The sequence below is a fragment of the Anser anser genome, assembly GCF_964211835.1.
Source record: "Anser anser genome assembly, chromosome: 12".
In the NCBI taxonomy this organism is placed as follows: domain Eukaryota; kingdom Metazoa; phylum Chordata; class Aves; order Anseriformes; family Anatidae; genus Anser; species Anser anser.
In genome coordinates this window covers 13,442,727-13,458,001 of record NC_139733.1, presented here as the reverse complement: position 1 = coordinate 13,458,001, position 15,275 = coordinate 13,442,727, and the positions used below count along the sequence as shown (strand labels likewise).

At 50.1% G+C, this 15,275-nt stretch overlaps 1 protein-coding gene across 3 annotated transcripts; it reads left to right on the top strand.

Moving 5' to 3' along the window:
- Positions 1-47: 47 nt before the first annotated feature.
- Positions 48-13,202, top strand: KLF15 (KLF transcription factor 15). Of its 3 annotated transcripts, none has more exons than XM_083795127.1 (3): positions 48-365; positions 4,329-5,436; positions 11,162-13,202. In XM_083795127.1, exons 2-3 carry the CDS (start codon positions 4,394-4,396, stop codon positions 11,328-11,330), a joined length of 1,212 nt encoding a protein of 403 aa, XP_083651253.1. In that variant the 5' UTR covers positions 48-365; positions 4,329-4,393; the 3' UTR covers positions 11,331-13,202. The 3 variants fall into 3 exon arrangements, with proteins under 3 accessions (XP_083651253.1, XP_083651252.1, XP_083651251.1); XM_083795126.1 differs by lacking the exon at positions 48-365 and adding an exon at positions 2,123-2,561; XM_083795125.1 differs by lacking the exon at positions 48-365 and adding an exon at positions 2,671-3,265.
- The last annotated feature ends 2,073 nt before the right edge of the window (positions 13,203-15,275 follow it).

The following is a 15,275-nucleotide window of genomic DNA, read 5'->3' as shown; positions in this document are numbered from 1 at the left end:
GCGGAGCGGGGCGAGCCTCTCCCCGGCCCCCCCGCCGCCGCCGGCCGCCCGGCCCGCGGGGATAAAGCACTACGCGGCCCGCGCCGCGCTCCGCACCCGCGCTGCCGCCTCCCGGGGGAGCCGCGCCCGCCGCTCCGCGCCCCGCGGCTCGGATCTGTCACCGGGGGGGGTGGGCTGGGCTGGGGGCTACTACGCTCCCGGGGGGGGGGTGTCCCTCGGCCTTGTTTTTTTAATTTTTATTTTTGTATCTTTTTTTGCGTTTTCTACTCTATTTTTGCACCGCGCTCCTTCGCCTTTTCGTCGTTGCTTTCGCATTTTTCTTGGTGATTTTTTTTTGCCCCGGCTCGGCTTGCGGAGGAGTTCAGGTGAGGGTTTGCACCGGGGGGGTGGGATGTGGCAGCGGGGGGGGGCTGCCGCAAGGCTGGGGCTGGGCAGCGCACAAGGGGCGGCGGGGGGGGTGCGCTGCTCCCGGCCATCGGGGCCGGGTGGGATGGGGGGGAGAGCTACCAAAGCCTCCTAAAAAGTAGAAAAAGGATCAATAAAATAGGGGAAAATAATAACAACTTCGCAGCGTTGGAGATCTGGCAGTGCCGGGGTGAGGATTGTGGCCCCCCCCCGACCGCTGTCACCGCGCGTTGTTTGGGGAGTTCGGTGCCGGCCCGGGGTGCGCGCCGCTCGTGGAGGCCGAAGTTTGGGTCTAAAGGTGGGGGCACTTTGCAGAAAACAGGGAGAAAACAGGGCTTTGGGAAGGGTTTTACAGCATTCCAGAAGCAGTGGCGCTGAAAAAAAAGCGGGGGAGGCCCCTAAATGTAGCCCCCCCACCCCTAGTGTCCGATGAGCAGTGCAGCCACCTTGCAGCAGGGCTGAGAGTAAACGGGTTTCCTGGCTCGTGGCTCCTTTTTTTTTTTTTTTTAAATTATTTTTTTATTACCCCCCCATGCATTTCCATTCTGATTTCTTAGAAACGCTGGCCCTGGTTCCCTGGCCAGTTTATGGCTCTGTCCGTGGAGCACGAGTCAGCCTGAACAGATATTAAATCTTCTAGGGAGCAAGGGAAAACAGTAAACAGATTAGTCCTAAACTAGAAAGAGCTGTAGCAACATACATGGGAAATGACTGTCAGCATATCTGAACCCACGTACTGCTGTGTTATCTGTGCTGGGAAATGGGTCCCCATGTTGCAGCAAGTTCCCAGGACTTAACGTTTTAAGGTTATTCTGAGACAGAATATGCCTTCTCTCCCTATTTCCCTTTAAGCTGGTGATTAGACGGACAGATTTTAAGCAGAACAACATGTTTCTGGCAGGAAGGACTTCGTAACAACCCAGGGAACTCTTAAAAGTTGGAGCCCGTCGCGTTGCCGTGCGCTGTTGAACAGCTGCTCTATTTCACTCCAGAAGCGGCTGTTTTCCAGTGGCTCGGGCGCTCAGCTCCCCGTATAGGTGCTTACATTTCTGACATGTTTTCATCCCTTCCAGGGATGAAAGTGCTTTATGTAAACAGCATCATTAGTTTTCATAGCTCGCGTAGCCCTGGCTTTTTTTTTTTGTTTTTGTTTTTTAAGCTTCTGGTTTTGGCTTCAGACAAAGTAGGGATGAAAGCCTTTTAGTTGTTAGTCTGGCCTTTAGGATAAAATAGAGCCTGGGCCCGATCCCGCATTCCAGGCATTCCCCAAAATCTTCTTGGCTGCTGTGCAAGTTTTGCGAGCGCGCAGAAAGCAGCTCTGGCCCGCAATGTGCCTGGATCTGTTTGCCTCTGACAGTCCCCTGTCTTCTTGAGACGACTCTGGTTACACCGAGTGACATTGCTCCTTGTCAAAAGCAATGGGGAAATGAGCATGCTGGCTGGGTTCTGCTGAGGTATGCTGCTCGCAGCAGCTGCTAGGGCTCGGTTGTTTTTTTCCCCCCTCTCTTTTCAGTCTTCATTCAAAATAAGGTTTAGTTTTATTCCCTGTGAAATCTACGGATATTTTGATATGTGGCTTCCTAGTTCTTGCAGGCATTTAAAGAAAACTTGAGCTTTTTTTTTTTTTTTTTTTTTCCTTTTTTTCCTTTTGGAAAAGCAAACTTGCCAGCTGCTCTGAGTGCACGCTCATTCCCTGCGCACGCAGAGCACGCCAGCTTTTCTTAGAAAAAACACGTTGTGGTCCAGATTTCACTCACGGCACCGTTCTTCAGCAGTTCAGGCTGGAGCAATGCGGACGGACGAGGGAGGATCGGAAAGCAGCTGAGGGCAAGAGCTCCCCTCTGCTGCCCGTGTCACAAGGCAGTCACCCCTTCCTCGTGCAGGCGCGAAGCGAGCTGCCGGGGTGAATTCTTACTGGGAGCAACAAAAACTTCTCAGAAACAGGCTGGGTTTTCTGTTTCACATCGCTCAGCTCTGTGACTTCTGCCTCGAGGGAAAGTTCCTCCAGCAGAGGTTTTTTTTTTACAAAAACAGACGTCATGTGTCTTAAACACGGCTCTCCTGGCTCTTCACTTTTACTATAAGAGATTATTGTAGGCTGAGGTCGCAAAGCAGAGCCACTAACCTCTGTTTGAACTTCCTCGTGTTCAGCACATGTGAGTATTCTGTTATCGGGTCAGAGGCGTAGCTGGCTGACGGGCTGTGCAAACCAGGGAAATGCCATCTTACTTTTAAGTCTCTTTCTGTCAACCTGTCTCTGCGTCCTCGTGTGCATATAAGGGAGGAAGCTGTGTCTTTAAGAAATGTAGAAATGTGTGGGTTTTTTTTCCTTGTTTCCTGTGAAATATTAATAGGTGCTGCTGGGATGGAGCTCTTTAAGGGTGTTGTGTGAAGCATCTCATGCCGCGTTAGCTGCTAAGCACATAGATGGCTTTTGATTTTTCTCCAGAGAAGGCAAAGACGGGCAAATTCTGGAGCTCAGGCAGCAAGGATGCTCGGCAGTAGCAATAACAAGCTTCCCCTTCCCTGCACAAAACTGGGAGCTATTGACTATTCATGGCAAAACGTCCAAAGCGCAGCGGCAGAGCCTGTGGAAAATGACAGCGTGTAACAAGCTTGACTGGCATTTCCTTCGCGCTGGTCACATGCCTCCTAATTCACACACACACAAAACCTCATAGGCTGATCAAATGACTTCTATCTCTGCGCTCCGCATACCTTCCACAGAAAGAGTTGTTTTATTATGCACATATACAGCTCTGTTTTCAATCAGTCACCTTGAGCGGATGACTGAGAGCCAGTGTTTGCTCCGTCCGGAGGTCTCTGCAGTTGCTCTCTTAAGGGGCACAGTCTCCAGCCCGTAAGCAATTTTTTTTTTCTTTTCCACTGGGGTGGGGGTGAAAAAAGAAGAAAACAGACCCACAGCTGCCCCTCCTGCCTCCCCCTCCCCAGAAACCTTGCTGGGAATTTTGCTCAGCTTAACTGGGAGAGCACGGGACGTGCCCGGCTGCGCTAGCGAGGTCGCGTTTGGCCGCGGTGCCTGCACGGGTGGCAGCGGGGTTAGGGCTCACGGTGGGGTGGCCCCACGGGACACTGCCCCTTTGCCACCTCCACACGGGGGGCACCGGGCACAGGGCTGCCCTCCCCGCTCAGCAACTGGCACGAGGCTGGGGTCAGCTCGATCTCTGCAGCCGGAGAGAGACGGGAGCGCGGAGTGATGGGGTGAAACCAGCCACCAGCTGCCTTGCCAGGCCGTGGCAATTAGCTCAGCGCCGTGCCAGCCTGATTAAGGGCAGCGCAGGTGACGATGACGTTGGCACACTGATTCATTACATCTGGAGGGGAAAATCCGCCTAGTAAATGCTGAAGCACAGTAAATATTCCCAGCTCCTGACAGATTGATCCTTGCATTCCGCTGATTAGCCTATATTTGTGGAACGGAGGAAGTTAAAAATAAGGTTGGTGGAAAGCTACAAGATAAGGAAAGGATTTGCATTTTATGGACACCAGCAGTAAACTTGATTATTTTTTTTTATGGGTGCTAAAAATTTCAACACTTTTTTTTTTTCCTTCTCCATTCCCTTCTTTGGCTCTCAGTTTCACTGTTAGGTGAAAGCCCGCAATTTATTTCCTCTGGCCAGTAATATTCTGGAAGGGAGCTGTAAATCTAGAGTACACACGGTTGTGAAATGGTTCCTGAAAGAATTCTTTTGCAAATATGTGGTGCAATCCTGCAAGGCGCTTAGGCCCTGACAGTCCTTTGGGGGTGGTAGAGACGTATCGCAGCGTGCAGCAGCATGTGCGCACCGAGGCTGGATGCTTGGGACTTTCCTGCGAGCTACAGGGCTTTGCGAGGGTTAGTTCATGGAGGTAAATGATTACACCGAGTTCTGACTGCTGCTGTTTTGTTTCCCTGCACCCAGGCTCCCACGTGAACTTTCGCCGTGTGGTATATGCTGTTGGGATACCCGTAAGAGATCGCCCAGGAATGGTGGATCACTTGCTGCCTACCGATGAGTCCTTTTCATCTACGAGGTCTTCTCTGGGATACTTTGGGGACATGACGGCAGGGGTGAGGTCCTACCAAATGCTGCCCTCTCCCCTGTCAGAAGATGACAGCGACTCGTCCAGCTTTTGTTCTTGTTCCAGCCCGGACTCCCAGGTTCTCAGCTCCAGCTATGGGAGCACGTCCAGTGCGGAGAGTCAGGACAGCATCTTAGACTACTTGTTGTCCCAGGCATCTCTGGGGAACGCCGCCGCGTCATGGTGGGACAAAAGGAGACTTCAGCCCATAGTCAAAGAGGAGTACTTTAGGTTGCCTGAATTTGCTGTGGATATGGAAGACTCTGGACCATTTCAGCCCACGCTTGAGGAAATTGAGGAGTTTCTGGAAGAGAACATGGAGCTGGAGCTCAAAGACAGACCTAAAAGTGAGACCAAGGACTTGAGAGCTTGCAGCCAAGTTTCTGTTGCCTCGCTACAGCAAAAAGACCATATGTTACCCAGCGCTAGTTTAAAAGAGAGTAAAAACGAACAGTTGAGCAGCTCGACAGAAGGTGGCCAAGCTTCAAATGGAGGAATGCCCCTGGAGAATGGGATACCGGTTATGCTCCAAATTCAACCTGTACAGGTCAAACAGGAGTCCAACACCAGCCCTAGTTCCCAAGGACCAGCACAAGACAACATTAAAATTGCACAGCTCCTAGTCAACATCCAAGGACAGACATTTGCCCTTGTGCCCCAGATAGTTCAGTCATCCAATTTGAACTTGTCCTCTAAATTTGTCCGCATTGCTCCCGTCCCCATCGCCGCCAAGCCAATTGGGCCAGGAGGCATGATCCAGGGTCAGACGGGAATCATCATGGGTCAGAAATTTCAAAAGAACCCTGCAGCAGAACTCATTAAAATGCACAAATGTTCTTTCCCTGGTTGTACCAAGATGTACACGAAAAGCAGCCATTTGAAAGCCCACCTGAGGAGGCATACAGGAGAAAAGCCTTTTGCGTGCACGTGGCCAGGTTGCGGATGGAGGTTAGTATTGGGGTGCAGCAGGGTCCAGTTCCCCTCGCCCTTTTGCTCGTTTCACCTAACTTGCTGAGTACTCTCAGCATTTGCACTCATTTCTGAATAGTTTCTGTTCCCAAAAGTGGCTCGGTTTGTTTGACGACTTGAACTTTTTTCTTACTATTAGGTAATCCAAAGGCTGAGATAAATTAAATGGCAGAGCATCACCTGCTGCCACCAGCTGTATGAGTGTCTTTAAAGCCCATTATAACTCGTATTTCATTCCAAGATGGTCAGATTAAGCCTGTTACTGCAGGCAATGCCTTGCAGTCACATTGATCTATCTGGTTGCAACACACCAGCTGCAGCAGATGCTCAGCTGGTACCAGCTGAGGGCTGTAAATGAGCTGGGTGGTTTAGGACAGAGTCACGGTGCGCATGGCTGTGTGGGGCCCCAGCTGCAGGGGGCTAAGCATGATTAGTGAAGGGCTGTGAGATGTGAATGCAGTTAAGAAGAGCATTTTGTGCAGTTTCGTAGAAAACGCACTCCATCCTGTTCCTTCTGGAAATGCTGGCAGTGGCACTCCAGCCTGCTCTGGGTTTTATTCTCTGCATTGATTGAGAAAAATGCGTGGGTGCTGCTCAAAATTGCAAAAAGCTGTCAGATGTAACAGCACACCCAGAAGGCTGAGATGGAATTGAGTGTTGCTTGAATGGAAGATTGCAGGTTTGATTGAGCAAAACGTTTTGTACAGGTGATCTCTACAAAAGTAGAGGTGATTTTTTTTATATACCAGTAGAAAGCATTAAAACTTTTTAAAGAGAAAAAGTCGAATTTTTTTTGACAGAAACTTTGATGGAAGCCTTCATCCCTCTTTCCAATTAACTGTGCTAATAGTCTGCCTGCTGGCTAGTGTTAATAAAGAGCACCGCAAATTATGATGGGAGCAAAACATAGTCCTAACTCCCTTGTAGTAAATTAAACCACATTTCTTTGAAAGAATATCCTGCAGAACTTCAGTGAGCAACGGCTAATGAGGAAATGGGTGGTGGTCATGGGGAACAGACAAGGTAAAAAGTAACAGGAGAGGGTCGAGTAAAAACGCAACTATGTGAGACATGCAGCAATTAGAGATGGCTGGATTGGTTTGAGGGAAAAGGTCAGAATAGGGCTGAATCCTCTGTTCCCAAACTGGACCAGTTTGGAGCCTCTTGGAGGGACTGGGGGGATCATTGCAATTGATCTCTTTGGTGATTTTTTTTTTCTTCCCCATTTCAGTTTGTGGCGTTTCTGCAAACAGGCAGGGATTTTCTTCTCATTTGTGCCGGTGGCACTGCTGATGAGCTGGGCTCAGGGGCTGCTGCTGGAACTGCACTGAAATTAAAGCCCTGTTATTCCCCGGTTGGTCCCGCCAGGCGCAGGCGGTGCGGTTCCTGGCCTGTCACAGGGGCACTGCCCCTGTTTATTCGGCTGTCAGAGTACGTGCGCGCAGGCAGCAGATGTGCCTCCTGCCTGCGAACGTGCCTGTGGGTGTCGCGTTGGCTTTCCTTGTGCTGGGATGTGAGCAAAACCCTCGTTTCCGTGGCAAATGCATGTGGCACGTGAGAGTTTGGGTCCGGTCCATGCCGAGATTTACGCCAATGCTTCCGGTGACTTTTGTGGCTCAGGCTCAGGAGTCTGAAGCGTTGCCTCTGGGTGACCTCTGGCTCCGTCTCCCCGCAGGGCTGCTGCTTTCCGGACTGCAGAACCAGGGGAAGCATTTGGGGAAATGCCTGAAGCAGTGAGGGAGGGATGCTGACTTTGCAGCCGGGTGCCTCCTGCTGCAGCACGGGGTGCATGGTCGGGTAGGCCAGGAGATGTGCTGATCCAGCAGCACGGAGCATCCGCACCTTTCGCTCTCTGCCAGCCACAGCCCCTTAAAGATGAGGAGCCCAAGAGGGAAGAATTGATCCCCTTAGCTACGAGGAGTTTCTCCTGTCCACCAGCAGCTGCTGGGGGAGCTGTGCAGACTCACTTTGGCTGTTTGTATTGTGTTCGCGTGGCACAGGCAGGTAGCCGGCCCCCAGCACCCCCAGATGTCAGCAGGGCATCCACGGAGGTGGGAAGGGAGGGAGGCGTCTCCCGGGGAGCCCTCCTCGCTGCTTGCTGGGGCTTCATGTGTCCCACTCCCACACCGAAGGGCAGACCCACCCGAGCGCTGAATTGCTCAGCCCCCTTCCATCAATAAGGCGTGTTTACCTTTTCCAGAAGTGCAGCGAGAGCTGTGGTCTCGCATGACTTACGTCAAATGCATCCGGACTCTCTGTCCTCTCCCAGTTTTGTATCATCTCAAATGAATTTAAGCGCCGAAACGCTGCTGGGCTCTGCTTCCCTCCCTCCTTTCCCCACATTCTTGTGCTTGTGTATTTATTTTTCACCAAAGACACTTAAGATCTGAGCTCGCTGAAGATGGTCATTTCGAAAACAAAACAAAGTGTTGCCTAGCACAAGGCGGCTGAGTGGAGGGGATTAAAGCCCGCCCTGCTCGCTGGGCAGCGCTGCCGCAGGGAAGCTGTGTGCCGTAACCGCACCAGGGCAGGGCTGCGTGGGGGCTTTGCCAGCCCCCAGGACAGCGGCAGAGCCCTGGAGGAGGCTGAATCCTCCTTGCTTGTGCCCTTCCCTGGTGCAGGGAGAGAAATGTTTTCTGCAGGGTGCAGAGGAGGGGGTGAGGAGCGGCCGGTGACCCATCGCGTTCGATACCCCACTGGACTGGCCGGCGCGCTGATCCGTGCCTGGCCAGCTTGTGCCTTTGGCAGCCACTGGTTCTCTGCCCCTCAGACATCCCCACCAACACGCAGGGCTGTGGCACGGGCCGGCCCGAGCAGCCGTGCTGCGTCAGGATCCGGAGAAGCTCTCGCTGTCCCTCCCCTGGGCAGCAGCACCCAAGCTGCCCTTGTTCCCGACACCTGCGGGATTAGGCAGGCGCGTTTAAGGGACCTGCACGTCCTGGGGCTGGGGGCACTGCCCGCAGCTTGCTCTGCAGGTGGCAGAGGTTTGGCTGGGAGGGTTTAGAGGCTTGGGGCAGGTCAGGATGCATGTCCAGAGCCTCCCCTCCACCGCAGAGCAGAGGTACAGCCTGGGGCAGTCCAGTGGCTGGTGGCCATGGTGGGGGCCGTGGAGGACCAGCTGAAGCGCCTGGCCTTTCCTGCCCTGCGAGCCACGTGTCCTCGTGTGGCCAGGAGCTGCGGGACACGTGTCCTGCACACCAGGGAGCTCTGAGGTTTGTCTCCGAGGGAGATGCGCTTACAGGTCTTGTGGCGGTCCCACCAGACAGGGGGATGAAGCAACTCTTCCAGTTGCTGTGGGATTGCCTGGTTCTTGGGTGTTTTCGGTGCCAGAATGTGCTGCAAATATCATTTCACCGTGGAGCCAGGCCGCCAGATCCTCCCAGCTTCCTTGTCCTAACCTTTGCGTTGTTTTTTTGTAAACACACCGATAGCTCGAGGTTTATTTCTGTGGGCTCGTAAGCTGATCTTTCCGTGACTGCTGGGGAACAGTATTGCAACATTCCTGCCTCTTCAGCTAAGGACATCGTTATGAGGCAGAGTGTATTTTTATCGGATGAACTCATCCGAGCTCCCAGGGTAGGAGCGGAGCTGCTCATTCCCAATGTGCACCTCCTTCTCCCCCACTCACCATGCGATTCCCATTGAAATGCACTTGTGGAGCTCTTGTGCGGGATTAGCCGTGTGCTACGGCACTTCTGTTGCAGATGGTGACCTTAACAGCCAAGGACATGGGACAAAGCAACCCAGCCACATCTGGTTTTGCTCCTTCCCTGGGTGATAAGGCAGTATATAGGAGGACAGCTCTTTGCAAAGGAGCTTCCCTCTTGCTGCTCCCTCTTTTCCTGGATGTGGTTGCTATTGCCATCACTGGCAACTGGTCTATTCCTAGTCCTGAGTCCCTCTGAGACAGCCTGCACAGGCAACAACCTGCGCTCTCCAAAACGTTGCCAAATCCCACTTGCCCATAGCTCTGCAAGACCGTCCCTCTAGGGATGCGGCACTGGGACCAGCTCACTGCTAGAGACTTGGGAGAAGCTCCTGGCCCTGCTGCTCCCAGGCCCAGGCTGTGGTTTCAGGAAGCCAAGGCTGGAAGGAGCAGGGGTGTTAGAGCAAGCAAGTCTGCAGGTCCCAGAGGCAAAGAGAAGCTCCTCTTGTAGCCTTTGTGAAGATGTATCCTGGGTTGGTGGCTCCATTAGAGCACCTGCCTGTTGCTCTTGATGGTGAATTTGACTCTTTCACTGTGGAGACACCACAGCAAGGACAAGGCAGAAAAGCAAGAGAACAGGTGAGGGAATCTCCCCTAGAAATGCCCCTGGGGGAGCTGCATCCACACCACACCTTGCCCAGGGCGAGTATTTGCATCCGCTCTGTGCTGGCTGCGGGGCTCTCTCCGGGTAGGAACAGCAGACCGAAGAGCTGTGGGAACCGAAGGAGCTCTTCCCAGTGTTCCCAGTGCCTGTGCCCTGTTCTGCAACTAGTGGCGGGAGATCACTGCTAATTAAAACCTTTATGTGGAAACTTATTTTTCTTGCATGAAGGACTTATTCATAGGAGCCCAGCAGTCCTGTTTTTCCCCTTTCATAAAAATAGCGTATTCACCCGGTTGGTGATGTGATATTTTGCTCCAGAAGGGCACATTTTTCTACATGTTCTTTCCCCCATTTATTCCACTAGTGCCCATGACTTCATTTATTTATTGTAAATAAACAGCTGATACCATTTCTTGCAAGCTCGCTTTCTGTGCTGCTCTTTGTTACTGTGCTGGCAACAAAACACTTAATTGCCCTTTGTCAGGCAGCAAATTTTTTGTACCCATCTGGACAGGGCTGTTTTAGCATGACAGTGCTAATTAACCCTGTGGCTCCCAGTCATGTCCAAGCTGGAAGCAGAGCCAGCCCTGCTGCCCAGACCAAAGGGTTGGCTGATTGGAGTTCAGTAACGCCTACGAGACTAGCAGTGGGATTTGGGGATTTTTCTGTTGAGGTGGAAAGTGGGGAATATCTAAAATTAAAATGACTCTGAGAGACAATTTTGGTAATTAAAGTCCCCATCTTGATTTCAATTTGCTCTTGAAGTATCTATGCTAATGGCCATGGGGCCCACCTGGATTTCAGCTGTTACAGCCCTGAGCATCTCTGGTACTGAGATGCTAATTGCTCTTCATTTAGCCTGCAGGAGCATGTGCCAAGGCCAATTTTTCAGCTGGATCTGATAAGCCAGATAGCTTCTGGGTAACTATATCTGGCTGTTATCTGGGGTCCATCTCAGATAAATGTGCTATAGTGCTGGTGGGAGCTTGGAGCAGACTTTACCTGCGGGACGTTGGTGGTTACCTCTGCTTGGCTTTGTAGGAAAGAGGCTGGGAACTGACTCTGAAGGGCACTGGCAGAGGGATGAGGAGCAGAGCTGTCTTAGTTGAGCTGCACCCTTATGACTGGGCTTAGGGCAAGGTTTCTACAAATGGTGCCTCCATGCATTGTGCCAAGTCTAGAGTTTACATGGGATGAGGTTGTGAATTGTGTGTTTTCATCACTATTGCTGTCCTCTAGCTGGGACCAGGGTGGCTCTGTTGTGTGTCCTGGCCCTTTCAGTTTGCATATTTGGGCTTTGCTGCAAGCAGAGTCTCCGAGTGGCCTGAGGGGACATTTGGGGGCCGTAAGAGAATTTATTCATTTTGTCTGAAAAGGCTTCTCTTCTCCCGCAGGTTCTCCAGGTCAGATGAGCTGTCTCGGCACAGGCGCTCCCACTCGGGAGTGAAACCCTATCAGTGTCCCGTCTGCGAGAAGAAGTTTGCTCGAAGTGACCACTTGTCCAAACACGTCAAGGTGCATCGGTTCCCGCGAAGCAACCGCTCCGTCCGCTCCGTGAACTGATCGGTCCTGCTTTCCCCTTCCCGCCCAGCCGTCCTACAGCAGCCGATGACAGCACTTTGCTCACTATATTTCTAGTGATAATTTATTTGTCTTCACACAACAGTCAATGCTGTTACTTGATACCACCATGTCTGAGTGTCCCATGTCCTTTAAAGATGATTTGAGAATGAAGTTCTTTTTGGGTCAGGGGAGGGGGGTGTTCTTCCTTTTTTGTCTTTTTTTTTTTTTTTAAGGATGTTATTTTCCTTTCCTCCTATCTTTCCCTCCTTTGCTGCTGCTTCTTTTGGAAATTACAGTGTTTTATTTTTAGCTGTTTTCTGCTGCACATGAAAATGTAAGAGTTGCTTGCTGCTAGTTAATTATAGCCCTGGCATTCCTGAGGGCTTTGCTCATGTACAGGCCATTCATTGTGAGTTTTTATTAAGCTGCTCTATTTGTCCAGTTTGGAAACAGCAAATTCCTTTTGAAATGAAAACAACTCCTTTGTTTTTGGGTTGCCTGAGCCAAGGATTTGTAGGGGCTGGCCATAGGAGGAGGAACAGTGGGAGTCGGGGAGAGGGGGAGGCGAGGCATGGCGGGTGCTGCAGCGTGCCCCCACGCCCCTCTCATTTCTCCAGCTCACATTTACCTTTTCCTCAGTTAGGGCTATATATAAATATTTATGTATATATATTCATACATATATATATGTATATATTTAAGCAAAGGTATATCCCAAACAAACCTGAAGCTCAGGCTGGGTAAAATGGCTTGGCGTGGAGGCTTTTTGGTGTGGCTCACCGCGTACCATGTGCATGCTTTTCCTGCCCTGTGCTGCCACTGAGGGTGAAAGGATGCCCACGCATCAAAAGAAATGCTGCTTTCCTTTGACTGTTTGGAAGCATCCACTGTCTTTAGCAGAAGATCTATTGTTTAGAGTGTAAAGCAACAGGAAGCCATTTGTGAGAATGGCTGTGTTCTGCTTCCATCTCCACTCCTGTCCTCTTGTGTGGTCCTTGGGGAGAAACCAGAGCACCAGCCCCCAAGGTGCCCGGTGGTCCTGGTGAGCACTGGGCATCCCAAGCATCCCCTGCCCACAGTGGCTGGGGCTGAGCCTCTTTTTCCCTATCCATTTATCAGGGTGTGCCAGTGGCTGGGGACAAAGGGAGCATCATGGCCTGGTGGGACAGCACCAGGAGATCTTCTGTCCCAGGGTGAGCTTCAGCACTGAACCTTCCCTTACCAACAGCCATGTCAGAGCTCCACACAGCTGGGCTGGGCAAATGGGTGAGAACAGTAGCCAAAAGAAACAAATTTATATGGTAGATGGCTAAGAAGGGAATTTAAGCAAATAATCAGATGGTAGCAGGCAAGCAATTTTGTTTGTGTTTCTTCTTCTTGTTTTGTTTTTCCTTTTGAACTCTGGTGATTGTAAGAAGCTTTAGAAGAAAATAGAATTCAGTAATTAGGAACGATTTTATAATGGATGTTGCATTTCCTTTCCATTCACAGACGGCATCTGTTTGTCTTTTTGTTGGCAAAATGGGAAATAGCTAACTGCCATCCTAGTGCTAGGCAGAGCAGGAGCCCGCGCTGTGTAAGAACAGCAGGTCTAGCTAAAGCGAATGCATTCCTTTTGTCCTCTAGAAATTAATATAAATGAGCTATCATCTATTGACTGGTTTATATCACATCCTATGAATGTATGTAAATAAAACTGTACATAGATGCATATCTATATAAAATATCTTTTAATAACGTATCAAAATTTGTGTAAATTGGAAACAAAAATACCTATAAAGCCAGTGTACATAAGTTACAATTCTGTATATTTTCTTTTGTTCTTCATAAAAATATATTTACTTTGACAATAAAATGAAAATGGAAATTTTATATCCCTTTTTGAAATTATTATTCATCAATTTCCTTTGTAGCCAGCTCTGTAATCAAGAAAGTGGTTGAAATCAAGTTAGTGCTTGAAATTTTGATTCACCTGGATGTAAGTTTTCAGGTGCTGGGGAACAGAGAGGTGATGGAACAGACCTCAAGCCGCCTTCAGTTTTTCCTCACCTCAAAGCTCTTGGGAGGTGCGAGATGTTTCACCGGAGCTCTCACGCCTCGCCTGGCAGCCGCTGGGCCCCGAATGCCTTCTGTGGTTTCTGACAGCTGTGGAACAGGTCTGCAACTGACTATTAACCACAGTCAGGCTGTGGTTAATACATTAGAGCAAGCAGGTTTTGAGGAAATTCAAGCTCTAGGGGCTAGCATGAAGGAGGAGGGCTTCAGAGTCTGAGACGGTGACTCGCTGTGTGACCCAGGGCAAAGGGCTCACTGCCATGTGCCTCAGTTCCTTGTCTTGTCAAACGGGGATGACAGTTCATCGCGGTGACACTGTGGGACTTGACTGCTGTGCGTGCGATCCGTGGATGGAAGGAGCCCGCAGTAAGACCAGTCATGGGATTAGATTGTGAAAGAATGGCTCAGCACGGCGGAGGTCTTGGTGCCAAGGCGCTTCAGTTGGCTCTGCTGCGAATCCCACATCTGAAGGAGAGATGTGTGGGACCTGCGGTACAAAGCTTGCCTCAGGCCTGAGGAGAAGACACCATGTCCTGCAACAACCATTGCTTCCCATGTGCAACAACACAGGCACGAACATGATAGTCTTGTGGTTTGCAAGCTGGGACATCTCTTGCAATATGCTTTCGGGTGCTCGGCCTCCACTGGAAGAAGAAGCCAGCAATGTTATTGGTGTCCGCTTCTGAGTCTCCATGGGAGCAATGGTGCAGCAGGTCCAGATCTTCTCCCAGCAAGAAACACCCTGAGACTAATGGGGATCCCCTGAGACTTGGGGATTAAAGCATCTCCCTGAAGTACAGCCACCAAAACAGGCCAGCTGATGAGCCATGGATCTCCAGACCTTTATTTTTCCCAGAGCACTCCTATGAGCCTGGCAAGAGGACTGAGGGACGTAGCAGAGCAAGCTCTGGTCACTCCGTGGTGGTGTTACTTCCTGAGATGTAGCCTGAAGACCAGAGTCCTAAGGACAGCTGCTTTAAGAGTTCTAATTGCATAGAAGCTTTAATTAGCAAACCTGCACCAAGAGGATCTCCGATTCCCTTCTGTTCTCACCCTATCGACATTATGCATTAAACAAGTGGCTTTATTTTAACCAGCGTCTCAGTCTCCTCCCCATCTCCTCTGGAGTTCTGATATTGCTGTAACATTGGGTAATTCACCCTGCAAGGTACTTGGGGCAGAAGTTGTTATTTTTTTCTGCAAGAGGCAGTACTTACAGCTGAAGTGGAGTAATGCAAAATACCCACTCTTGGAGCAGAGCAGTACAGAAATCTTAAGATCTAAGCTATGTTTTAGCCTGGAATATTGTCCATGAAACACTTATTCTCTCTTACTTTTTTTTTTTTTTTCTCTTTTCCTCTTCTAAGTACAGTTTCTGTGTGGTTTGTGTGTGTAGTTTTTTTCTTCTTTTTCTTTTTTTTTCCTGGTTTTAGATGCTTAGCTGTAGGGAAATATAAGTTTATATAAAGTTGCAACATTTTGCTCAGAAGAGCAGGGTCATAGCTGCTGTGAAAGGAGAGTTAGTTCTGCATGAAAATAAATGGTATTTTCAGAGGTTTGTCACACACAAAAAAGTAGAAATTTAAAAAAAAAAAAATTTTGGGTGTTTGTTTTACATGGAATTACTGGCCTGCCTAGGCTGGGCTGTAGGTCTTGCTAATTCATGAGAAAAAGGTGGCTTTGCCTTAAGCCTGGTTACTCTAGCCACGCGAAGATAAACATATATTTAAGTTCTTTGATGCTACATCTGTAGATAGGTTTATTATGTCTTTGCTTTGGCAACTCTGCACGGTAAAGCACAGCATGGCATCGTTATGCATATACCTAAGTCTCATTGACTTGAGACATCTCTAATTGGCTTTCTGAGGCATGAATGGACACATGTGCAGT

Coding starts and splice junctions, on each gene's coding strand:
- KLF15 (XM_083795127.1), top strand. CDS start 4,394: ATGGTGGATCACTTGCTGCCTACCGATGAGTCCTTTTCATCTACGAGG. Junction 5,437..11,161: donor TGGCCAGGTTGCGGATGGAG/GTTAGTATTGGG, acceptor CTTCTCCCGCAG/GTTCTCCAGGTCAGATGAGC.